Source organism: Drosophila suzukii, chromosome X (assembly GCF_043229965.1).
Source record: "Drosophila suzukii chromosome X, CBGP_Dsuzu_IsoJpt1.0, whole genome shotgun sequence".
In the NCBI taxonomy this organism is placed as follows: domain Eukaryota; kingdom Metazoa; phylum Arthropoda; class Insecta; order Diptera; family Drosophilidae; genus Drosophila; species Drosophila suzukii.
In genome coordinates, this window is record NC_092084.1 from 15582196 (window position 1) to 15595396 (window position 13201).

A 13201-nucleotide genomic window follows, 5' to 3' on the forward strand; every position below is an offset into this window, starting at 1 on the left:
CTGTTGACAATGTGTACGAAAGTTGCGTCACTTTTTACTGCTGCCCAGAAATGAAACGACGTGTGAAAGTTACTGACAGGGAAGATGGGGATGGTACGGGCACGGTATAGGGGGCATTCGGGACCCCGGATCCGCACTAAATTTATGCAGACTGCTTGGGAATTTACAACTATTTTTATGAAGCCAAACGGGCGTCCTTGGACACAACTCGAACAACTTTACGACAGCAACACGCCCGAATATCCTGTAGGGAAACTAGAGCAGGAAAATATTTATATATATATAAGATATATATATATAACAAGGAAATGGGCTGATCACGGAAATGGGCGGAGCCCCTGGTTCTGTTTCAGAAAAGATTAGGAAATTGATTTCGAAATCAATCCATCTGGATAAGCAGGAAATATTTTGCCGGCTGACAATTTTGTTAAAACTTTTATAGGTGGGTCAGTGCTGTCAAATTGGTGTCAAGCGGGGCAAAAATGGAAATGGAAAATTGTTTTCCCTTGAAATGTGTTCTTGGAGAAACTCCTAAGCAAAAAAAGTAAATGAAAATGGTTACAAATCCTGCCTTCAGTGACTTTAATCACTTTCCCAGTCCACATCACTTTATTTAAAGCCTTGTTTTATTTAATTTTCTGCATTTTTATATTTAATTTGCGAATGCCTGAACGTTATGTCTCATTCTCTGTTAAACTCCCTCATATTTTCTCTGATTTTTGCTGCCAGCTCGCAATGAAAGCGATTGGATTACCCATAAAAAATACCCCCCACTGCGGCAAATAAAAACAAGCACTCGAATTTGGTTTTCTGGTATAAAAAGTGGTTTAAGGAGCTCAGGGGCACTCACTCACTGCCCTCCGACGATCCCCAAAAATTTGTTCACATTTAGACACGCATGCAAATGGCGAATTCGGCAGTTCGTCAAATGAAGCCATTTGTATGCCCGGCCGAGCTCCGGCTCCATATCCATTTTCCCCAACCCATTTCAAGTGGCTTTTCCACATGCGGAAAAGCTGCACTCAGAGAAAACACAGGCTTCTAATTAAAAGAAAAGATTTCAGAGAAAGTTTGATCATCTGAGCTTTTGTAATGCTATAAATAAAATATATATACCATTTAAAATTTAATTGAATGGTAAAAGTAAAAAACATGTTATATGCATTTTCATTGCAAATCTCGAAATACAAATTTATTTTGTTGCACAATTTTCGTATAATAATGTTAACCACTTTTTATTTTAATACTTTTACAATATTTTTTTCTGTAAATTTTATATTTAAAACTAATTTATTTTGAAGTGTGACTGTAAGAACATCTTTTACTGCCTCTGGGGCACAAGATCCAGTGACATCCTGATGAGGCCAAGCCAAAGTCGAAACATGCCCATAATTTGCCTCATCAAAATGGGCAATTTGTGCGGCGGGAAAAATGGAACGCAACCCGAGTTTCTTTCAGTAGAGAAAAAAGGGAATATAATTTTTAATGGTCTAAAAGGGAGTGGCAGCCAGTGGACTTAGGGGTAAGCTTTCTATAGAAACTGCAAAATAAATACATTTATGGCAGGCCAGAGATAGTTAGCAGGCACTCATGAAAAATAATTAAAAGGGGGTGACAGGTTACTACCTTACAATTTTTAATTGAATTAGTTCATTTTTGAAGTGAATTTGTTATTTTTAAAAACATTTTTTGTGATTCAAGAAATATTAAAAAAACATATGATGCATTTAAAATTCAAATCAAAAATGCAAGGTAAAAACAAATGTTTTATACAATAACTGAAGGGAGACTTGCAATTTCTGCAGCGATGCTAGGAAATATTTTGTATTCAAAAGTGCACTTCGACGTTGATAATGATGATGCATCCACTCGAATATGTGCCAATCCATCAATGTGAGTAACTGGGACTTTGGAAAATCCCTAAAAATGCAGCACATAAGCCGCTTTAATTGAGTTTCATTTTCCAGGGGGGCTAACAGGAAAACCCCATTAATTTTGACCCAAAACCTGGCCATAGAAATATGGCCAGAAGAGAGCAGTTCGCATCAGCTCGATCTATTAATAGAGGGCGAAAAGGGTGAGGCTTGGGCTATTGATTTTCAGCTAGCCACGAACAAATGTGGCTTACATGAGGTACAAAAAAAGGAGAAGAAAAGCAGGAAAATGTTTTCCTCGTGTGTGTGGTTTGCGTACTAAAATAGACCCCAAGTAGGAGAAAAATATGTGTGGGCGGCAGGTGTTAATTTAAAATTATTGACCGAAATGCCGGACTTGCTTTTGCAATTAAGAAATCGTTACATTGTAGGTCCATTTAACGCATTCCATTGCGTATTGAACGACATTAATTATTTAATTAAATAATTGAATCTTAATAATGCAAAATGCCAAAGAGCGGCGAACGAAGTTATTTAAACAAATTAATTATTCATTCAGGGTCAATTTGCCCACATAACGAAGTCCTTGGGGCTCGTTTAATAGATTAATTCAATAATAATTATCATCATTAGTGGCTTGTGATTTCCAGAGGGAAAGTGGCTTTGCTAGTAGTTATTTCATAGGTAAATCGCTTAAACAATAATAGGACTTTAATCAGTTTAACAATGCGCAATATTCAAAATAAACAATCACAACATAATTCTATATTTTGTTATTCAAGTTCTATTTTCCTTGGACTTGCATTATATTTAAAAAAAAAATCAGGGCTTACAAAATATTTAATTTAACAATAGAGTACATCAGAAATTAAACATTTATTTAAATGGATTCAAAATTATAGAGCTACATATTTTTCCCCTCCTTGCTATACATTTTCTAACCCGTTTACTCTTGTGTTTTGAAATGTCAATTCAACTCTATTTAATTACGATTACTTAACCAAATGACTAGTTTACCTGTTTTTTGTACACCCAATTTACTCGTTACTCGGCTAAAAGGAAAGTGGTTTGCTTGTGGAAAAATTGTCGGTGAAATGGAAAAGTGGGGAAAACGGTGGGAGGAGCTGCCAATTTCAGCTACAACTCTTGCTGTCCCTGTCACACGGTTCTGCGGTCTTGTCTGCGGAATTGCGTGCATTAAAATGCTCCAAAAAGTACCTATATAGCAAAAAAAAAAAATGGGAAAAAAAATACCGACATCAACCTGCAGTCGTCTATGAACTTTGTTTTTGGTGTTCCGGGCGTGTTGCGGTGTTGTTGGAGGTTTAACTGACCCCTGACCCCTGGGCCCCGTGCCACGCCCACCTGTCAACGCATTCAGTGCATGACATCCTGACCCATCGACGTGCCAAAGGAAAAGTGCCGGGAAATGTCGAGAGAAAAACGATTGACGGGGCTGCAATTAATGGTCCTGCGGGTCCTGCAGTCGTTTATCGAAGCGAAATATCCTGAGAAGCTTTAAATATAAGCTTTTGGGGGATTTCCATAAAGTAAATTGAGCAACTTTTTGATTTCTTTTTAAGTTAAAATACATTTTGTAAAGGTTATTCATATGAATATATATGAAAGTCATCATGTTAAATATATATTTTAGTATTATACAAAAAATTTATTTTTATATATTTCTGATTTCATATTTTATTATATATAGTTTTATATGTTCCTTATTTTACATTTTATTATAAATATATCATCTCTTATTTTATTTAATATAACTTCTTATGAAAAAAAGTACCTAAATCCCTATTGACAATCATCCTTGGGCATTAAATGCGCACCTGTCTCACTCCATTCGATTTTCCCCAAAACCCCTTAATACTGTGTATCCCCCAAATCGCTTCTATTCGCATTCCCTTGAATTTCTGGCGGAGATTAGCCGGGGCTAAATCCACTGATGATGAACAGTTGTAAATGTCGCAATCGCTGTCAAATTGCTGGGGATACTGAAAGATTGATGATGTTGACTGAGTGAGGCGATGGCGGCTCCAAAGGGGGAAAACTGGGAAAATAATTAGCTCAGCTGAAAGATATTCAACCAGTTTTTCCCCGACATTTGGGACAGTTCACATTAAATTGAAGCCAAGTCAGTGTGAATGGCCTGGAAAATTGATCCTTATTGAATTGAAACCGACGATTTTGGGTATGCATTTGATTGATGCATAGACGAGACGTGCGGCTAATTGATTGATTGATTGACATCGATTGAAAAGCCAGGATAATTGGAGTCACCTTTCCCCCGAAATTCTCGGCATAAATTTGGCGACAATTTTGCTGGGCTAAAAGCAGAAAATCTCAGTGGGTTTATCTGGGCAAAAAAAGTGGAGAAAGGCTATAGAGACACAAACACACACTGAGTGGCACAATTAGGACGCAATTCAAACAGCCGGCAGACATGTCAAAAGTTGCTTTATTGGTTTAGCACATTCAGGAAATGGCAAAGGCAATGCCAGCAAAACAACACAACAAAATGGGACGAGCAGAAAAATCGAAAGAAATCCTGGCAAAAAAGGGATAGCATTGTGTGAATCGTAGGGTATCTTGGCTGAATTGCCCAGCAATATAGGTTTTCTTCTAAGAAATAACTATAAATGAAAGTAAACTAGATATTTCTAGATATATTTCATTGGGGTTTTTGATAATTGTTTAGTCCTAATGCCATAATATTTTCGTTTTTTACCCATGCAGCTTAACGAATATAATGTTTTTAAATTCAAGAGATAATAGAACATGATCTTCCAGTAGCTGTAGGGTATTGAAAGTTCCCAAAAATCCAAGAAGGCCAAAGGGAATTTCTCTATCCATCCTCTATCCTCCATTTCCTTTCCCCACTTTCCTCTCTCTATTTCCGCCTGTCTGTCTATCTGTCTATTTGTCTGTCTGTGTGTCCATTTGCCTGTCTGCGTTGGCATGTACATAACATGCGGGCTCTGAGCCTGCACTGAGAGAAATTCGCATCTCATAAAAAATCTTATATTGATATTAACTTATTTAGAGAGTTCTCGCTTTTATTGATCGAAAATAACAGAAAATTACAGAACCAATGGAAAATCGAAAATAATTAAGCCCTTACCTAGTACAATAAATAAGTTAATAAATTAAAGTATATTGTATAACAAAGAATATTACAAAATGCTAGCCGACCTTTGAAATATTAATATTAATACATGATAGTTATCAAATAAATATTTAACTGCAATACATTTAAATACCAATTTTGGGAACACATTTATTGACAGTGCACGTATGCCAATGTCGTGTCCGTGTGTCTGTTTTCTGTCTTAGCCAACACGCAGGGTTCTGACCACACCTACGACCTGGCCACGCCCACCACAAAACGCCCCCCTTAAGGTTGGCAAAAAGCAGAGGAGCGAAGCAAGCGAAACCGAAAGAAAAAAAAACACCCTACTAACTGATTAAATTTATGCGCCCTTTGCATACGAATTCGGTATTCGAAAGGCGAGCCGGAGAAAAAACCAAATTAGGCAAAGCAATTTGGCCAAAAGGTCGAGGGAACTGGGCCAAGCTAAGCTAATTGTTTCTCGCAGGACCTTTTATTAGCCGACCTTAACCAGCCTCAAGTGTAACTAAACTTGACATAACTGGACTTAAGTCGGTTTGCCATTCCAAATGTTCTTGGGCTTGACTTAATTTCACTTGATTAGGGAGAAAGGAAAGGGAAATTACAATGAAAAGAATAAAATGTATTTTCCAAGACTTTCTTAAATTATATAAAATATATTGTTGCCTATTTTTAGACACCTTCGTGAGTTATTTCGAACCCCTTGCACTCTCTATTTGTTATAGATTTTAAAATTTTTCTAAAAACAATATGATAACAAATAAGCCCAGCTCTGTAAAATCACTAAAAAAACTAAAAGTGTATGATCAACCTAAATTTCAGGAATTTGAACAAAAGAAAGATAGAGCTGCTGAAGTATTCAGTTGGCTATGGGAATTATCTTTCCCGTCCACACACTTGTTGATTTAAGACCCCCTTCTTCACTTTCTCCCCCACTAAGACACTTGTCACTCGTCAACTCACAATTTTAAGCCTCACAGCTGGCAAACCATTGTGTGGCTCCCCTAAAAAAGCAAAAATACGGTGAAAAAACCGAGAGAACTGAAGAATACAAAAATTACCCAACATATCCAGGGAGCTTATAGTGTTTTCAAATTTCGCGTGGGCGCGCTGATGGCCTCAAGTATTTGCTAAATAATAAGCAGTAAGCTGAAATTTCCAAAGAATTGGGCGTTGTTACAATAACAATAATAAGAGCACACAAAACCACGGGAAAAAACATAAAATAAAAAAAAAATACACAGTAAAACCGACAAGAACAAACAAGGCGTAATTGTATGCCTCTCTCTTTCACCGGACCGTATGGCCCTCTCTTTCTGGTGGGTGGTTTATGGGCGAAGAACATTTGTTCGTATTATTCGTATGCATGTGCGTACATATAATATAAGTCACGTCGAGCATATCAACATCAATGGCCACGAAGCGCAGCATATCAATATACATAAGTACAGGGTGTCCTTGGGGAAATGACAAGGATGTGAATAAAATTGGGGATAAACCAGGAGGTCCTTTGACTACCTCTATGGGCCTGAAAACTGGGTAGAAAAGAGTAAAAGATATTTCAAATAATTATAGATTAAAGTTATCCTTAGTAGTTATTAAAAATATATATGCTTTATAAAATATTTACCCTGTATTTGCTATTCACTCCCACCGTCTCTCGCCCCCTCTCGCTCGCACACACATGTATGCCCATGTTCTTTGTTGCGTTGAGTCTTCTTCTTCCGCTCCGTTTCCGTCTCTTTCTAATGCCGTTTGCCTTGTCTGAAGACGAATGTCACTTTCACGCTTTCTCCTCTTCCGCCTTGTCCCCCCCACCCCCTCCTCCTTGCTTAAAAGGGGATGAAGACGAGGGAGAAGAAAGCGGAGAAAGGGAGGAAGAGGGTGAAAGAACAAGAACAGCAACAGTTGTGCCCATTGTACTGCGTTTGCTGCTTGTTATTGTTTTCCATACTCACACACTTTCCTTCGCAAGGATATATGAGAATTATCAAAAACCAAGACATTTCAAAAATATATTTAAGGTTCTTGAAAGTATGCTTCAAATTTGATAACTCTTTTATTACGAATGCCTCAAAAATCTATAACTTGTTCTAAAATCATGTATAAAGTATTTTAGATTGTTAATTTATTTTAATTTTTAGTCCGCACTGGGTTAAAAATGCAAAGAAAGTGAATTATTATAATTTTAAATCATATATGATAATAAAAGTTAGTTAGAGATTTCAAAAATATTTTAAAGGTTCCTGAAAGTATGCTTCAAATTTTAAAACTTTTTTATTACGAATGCCACTAAAATGTATTTAGTATTTTGAAATATTAATTTATTGTAATTTTTAGTTCGCACCCGGTTAAAAATCCAAAGAAAGTGAATTATAATAATTTTAAATCATATGATATGATAATAAAACTTAGTTCCTCCAGAGTATTCTTGACTTCGTCATAAAGGGAACACATTACGACCATTCTTGGGTTATAACCATTTTTATGCGCTCGAATTGCTGATGGGTTTCAGTGGTCGAGGTCTCCGATTCGGATTGGGAATGAGAATTGCGAATGGAAATGGACTCGGAATGGGGACCTTGATGGCTTTTGCTTTTTGCTTGCGTGGTCTTTCAACTTGTTGCTTTTTATTGCAGACCATGTATGTGAGTACGAATATGAGTACATTGCTGGGCGTAACTTTAACCTTTCACCCTTGGAGCAGCAACAAAAGTAATCAAGCTAACCGATTCGGTGCACTTCAAATGCTCCGTTAAATTCCAGTTCCTCTGCTGTCTCCATTTTCATTTTCCCTTTGTTTCGGATTGTTTTCGTGAAAAGTCTTGGTTGTTAAAATTCTTTGTATGGTTACGCTTTAGTTATTACGGGTTTTTAATATTATTCGGATTTATTATCCATTTCGGTTTTGTTACTTAACAAAATTGCTTGAAAGTTGAATATTATTAGGACTGCTCTTTATTTTCTAGCAGTTTTGACGGACTTCATTTGACTTTGAATCCGTTTTTAACGCAACTTGCAAAACTAACCCGGAATTTCTGAAAATAAGATAATTAGTAAAATACTTGTATCCAATGTAAATACCTTTAAACCGCCTAGATATTAACATTTGTGCAAATCCAATCCAAAAATGTTTTGAGAAGTTTTGAATATTTCTATAAAAGTGTTTTGTATAGTTGGTATTACTTTTAAAGTGCTGATCAAGGTCTCAAAAAGGTTTGTCTTAAAATCTGCAGTAAACATTTGAAATATATTCATTCATTCACCTTTTCTAAGATCATTTACTGAAATCTAATACCATTTACATATAATACTGAGTTCAAAAAGAAGTTAGGCTGCTATTAAGCCATAAGTTTTTGTCCTTAAAATATTGTTTATAGTGGTTTATAAAGTTTTACACTTCCCAATTTCGAGGTTAAAAACTTTTAAATATTTTGTATGCAATGTTATACCGTTTTCTAAGGCAATGATAGAGCTGAAAAATAAGTTAGGCTGTACTAAAACCACATTTAAAGAACCTTCCTTTAAATATTTGTAATATTTTTGCTATGAAGTTTTATACTTACACTGCTTGAGATTTGCCAATTTATAACTTAAAAAATTGGAAAATATGTATGATGTATACAATTTTACACCAGACTTATTAGTCTGATCTGAGGATCCAAGACCAATGATAGAGTTGAAAAAGCAGATTCGGCTGCGTTCATAACATTATAACTATATAATATATTATTGTATTATAAGATTCCCCCACTTCCAACTTATGGATGCTGTTGAAAAGGCAGATAGGCTGCATTCAAACCATTCATAATATTATAACTATATAATACATTAGAGGATTCCCCCACTTTCAACTCGAAGTACTTGTAAATATTTTTTTATGCAATGTTATACCATATTTATTATTCTGTTAGTGGAGATGGGAAAAAAAAGGCTTAAGTCCTGTCCAGGCTGGAGGATCGGATGGGAGTCCAGTTTAGCCCCTGTTGCGCCTGCGCTTGGCGGCGGCGGCGCGCCTCTTGGCGGCGGCACGACGCTTCCGGCGGGCGGCACGGCGCCTCCGTGCGGCGCGGGCCTTCTTCTTGGCGGCGGCGGACTTCTTGTTGGTGGTCGAGGTGGTGGCGGAGCTGGTCTTGGAGGCGGTGGCGGTGGTGGCCGTGTCGCTACTGCTGGTGGCCGTCTCGCTGGTAGAAGAGGAGGAGGAGGCCGTCGAGGAGGTCGAGGAGCTCGTGGACGTGGAGCTGCTGTCGGAGCTGGAGGTGGAGGAGGCGGTGGTGGTGGTGGTGCTGGTGCTGGACTCGGTTGTGGGGCTGCTGCCGGTGGTGAGGCTGTAGTTCACAATGCAGATAACTGCCAAAAGCAGCCAGTGGAGCTTCATCTTGTGTCTATGGATGGATGGTCTGGACTGGATGATCTTTTCCAGCATCCGTTCACCCTATTTATACCGGCCCGAGGGTCCCCCTGCGTCATTGAGGCTTAACAATGATCACAATACAACATATGTGTACGTTGGAGCGAATCCAGTTTCTTTTTTTTTTCCTTCTGCTCTTGGATGCCAAAGAGCTATTTGCACAAATGCCGACTATTTGCCCAGCAAAAACTCCCCATTTTAATAGGCAAACACGCGCCAAAATTTTTCGTATTTGCCGCTTTCTATTTACTACTCATATTTTACGATGAATCTTCATTGAGCGACTTATCGTATCACAATTCATTGATTAAATGATGTTGTATTTTGGAGAATATCTGCCGATTTGTAGACTGATTTCCCATAAATGCCATACAAAAAAAAAAGTTATTAATAAACCGACATTGAACGTGAACTTTGCTTATAAAGAAAGAAACATTGTTGTTCTAGAAGAATGGAACGTTTTAACCGCTGGGCCACATATGTTTTCAAATTGTCTATGAACTTTTCATACTCCTTAAAAAGTTGTCTAGAAATATTTAAAAAAAATTTGATTTAATTGCTTAAACTTTAAGTAGAACAATAAATGTCCCTAGTAATTTGTGTACAACCTTCAAAGACTTATATAAATTAAAAACTTTGATTTCAAAAATTTCGCTTGCTTAAAATTCCATAATTTTACTGAAAACCCAACACGATTTACTTTATGTGAATAATTCATTTAGTAAACTCGCCATTTTTGCCCAGACTTATAAATCACTCTGAAGTAAATATTATATATTCAGCTGCAGCTCTTAACAGCTTTATCCTCGTTGCATATTTTTTGTGCAAATTTATGCGCTTTTAGTAATTGTTCCCCGCGCAACGGAAGTGCAAACATGGCCAAAAAGGAAAATGTGGCGATATTTTGCTGGACTTAACGGCCAGATGCACTTAAACTTTAACTTAAACGTCTGGCCGAAAACGTTGGACGGCTCAATCACGAGCTGTGGTCTCTGCGGCTGCTGGCTTTCCATCAATTAGAATCAATCAATCAACGTGCATAATTAAACTGCTCATTAGGGGCAAAGTTACAGCGGGAATCCACAGGCGGTCTCCGATTTCTCTGACGGCTCGAAAGCCAAGTGAAATGGCCAAATGGCGCCGCCTGGATAAATCGAAATAACGCCCAATTTTCCAGCCCACACCATATGTGTCCACGTGTCGTATTTCCCCCACTTCCGACTGGGATTTCCCTCTCTTATTTGCGTATTTAATTGGCCCAAACAAACGGGCATAAACTAGAGGGAAAATGCACGTGGAAAGCAATGCCAAGTATTCATACTCGCAACAGAGTTGCTGGTATTTCAAAACATTTCTTTAAAAACAAGCCAAAATAATAATAATATATTTAAAATTTCAATAAGTAAATGATCTAATCAATGTAAAAAAAAATATAGCTATAACCTCTAATTGCAGAGGTTATAATATAAATAATTCTAGTATTGACATATTATCTTCTTCTCTTGGGAATATCATTCTTTTAATATTTTAGAGTTTCGAATAAAATTTAAAACAAATCGGACGACTTTTTCATATAGCGGGCATAGGGTCGATCGGATAGTTAATGACAAAATAGTATATAGACTGTTATATTTTGTTTTCGGTAAACACGCACGGTAGTAAATTGAAATGGAACATTATCTTAACATGTTTGTTTTTTAAGTTTTCTAAAAATTATTATTTGGTTAAAACTTTTTAAAAATTTGTTGGTATGTAGATGGGTATTGATAATAAGAACAAAATCTAATTTAAATTTTAACAAAATATTTTAAAATGTCGGCGTTAGACGGGAAACGGTTCCTTCTATCTGTCACATACTTTCCGAAGAAAGCTAGATGCTCAAAACAATCTGTCTTTTTCCTGTACGTTAATAAAATATTCCGAAAATAAAAATACATAAATGAATCAAGTTTTAAGTGAAGCATGCCAGTTGTAGGGGAATTTTTTAATTGAAAAAACAATCATATAAATTCGAGTTAAGCCCCCGACTTTCGTTTGGATCTGTGTTCATTAATTCAGTGGGCTCAGCAGAGAACAGCTCCCTTTGGAAAGCAGGTCAGTGATGTCGGTGTCGATGTCGATATCCCACTCCATCATTCCCATATCGACCTTTATGTCACGGAGTTGGGTCCACAACAAGTCAGTGTTTCCATTTTGATCCATTCTGGGCGACTTGCAAGCAAAATTAATGGCATTCGCTTGTTGGTTGTTTTCTTTTTATTATTCCCTTTTTTTTGGCCAGAGCAACAGCAACTGGATTTGCTCGCATCAATCAATAAAATAACTCGACACGAGTTTGCAGAGTCAACTTTGGGTGCACCATGATTACACATCGAAAAACGTGATATAATATCTGGTTTTGCAGTTTTTCACATCCGTATTTATATTATTCTCAACAAAAAGAAAAATATTAAAATTTTTTTAATAACCAAAAGTAAGAATTTTAGGTACACTGATAAAAAAGTAGTAAGTCCATTCATTTCCTAAGCAATTTAAGTATTTTCGCTTTGATTTCTATTTTTTTCATTGTGAACTTTAAAAAAATGATTGAAGTTTATGTAAATTCAGTAATATAATATTAAATATTGGCTTAGACTAAATATTTAAAAATTTATAATGCAATTCAATATGTCTTGCACAGGATTTATTGGATATTGCAGCATATTTATTCTAACTATTAAAGGTAACACTTTATCAATTAAATAAGTTTCGTAATAAAATGCTGTCAATAATTATATTATAATTTTTTGGGCACCTTTTTTGCTTTTATTAATCTTTTAATTCATAAAATTAGATATAATTTGTATGGGTCTTGCCTCTTTTACATCCAGTTTATCGCTGAGTGCTCTGCCCTTGGCGATTGGAAGTCGCTTATCAAGGCCCGAACACACACAAGCACGCAATTGAAGGTCCAAGAGGGCAAAGGTCGGTGGGGAATTCCGAGGATGTGCCAAAAGGATACGCAGGATGTGGGCCATCCTGAGTGCCCCAATGCGTGTGTGGCTGCATCCCCGGAGCAGATCTCGAATTATTTGCCATCAAAACGCTATTGATTTATTAATGCCGCTCATCATTCGACAAGTCGGGGGAGTTTCCTGGGTGCAAACATTTCCTCCCGCATCATAGACATTACTTTTGCAAATGTCTCAATAAAAATCAATAACAAATATACGTACATCCTGCTTTATGGCTATATCAAGCGGATTGTGTAGCAAAAAAGAGCTCGTTTGCATGGCAAAATTATCGAGGAATTAATAAAAAAAATATCGATTTTCTTGAAAATAAAAAAAATACCTTAATACACTCACGGAAAAAAATCGTGCTAAAATCAAGCACAATCAGCCTTGATTTAAGAACGATTTCATGCTTCTCACATTGATCACATGCCTGTAACTTTCTAACTTTATTATTAAATCGTTATTGTTTTTAGTACAAATATGACTAGATATAAGAATTATTCATATTTGCTTGTAAACCGAAAGGTTATGAAAACTAATATTTTCGGTCTGAAAAATTCGTGCGTGAAAGCTGAATTTTGCTCTCGAGTTTGGTATTTTCCATGCTTGGCAAAGTTTTGACACCGAAAATACTTGATTCAAGCACGAAATAGTTAATTTTTTATTGTCTGAGTGTACTTGTTTGAATAATGAGCACAATAGATAGCCTAACATAAAAATTTTTGGTCTTAATAAACTGGCCGAAAAAAGGGTCACACTATCCGGAAAAGTAAGACCTTAG

At 36.6% G+C, this 13201-nt stretch overlaps 1 protein-coding gene across 1 annotated transcript; it reads right to left on the bottom strand.

Annotated features, from left to right (window-relative positions):
- Nucleotides 1-8886: 8886 nt before the first annotated feature.
- Nucleotides 8887-9409, bottom strand: LOC118878157 (uncharacterized). The gene has a single exon (XM_036819827.3). The coding sequence runs from the start codon at nucleotides 9389-9391 to the stop codon at nucleotides 8990-8992; it is 402 nt and encodes a 133-aa protein (XP_036675722.1). The 5' UTR covers nucleotides 9392-9409; the 3' UTR covers nucleotides 8887-8989.
- Between the last annotated feature and the right edge of the window lie 3792 nt (nucleotides 9410-13201).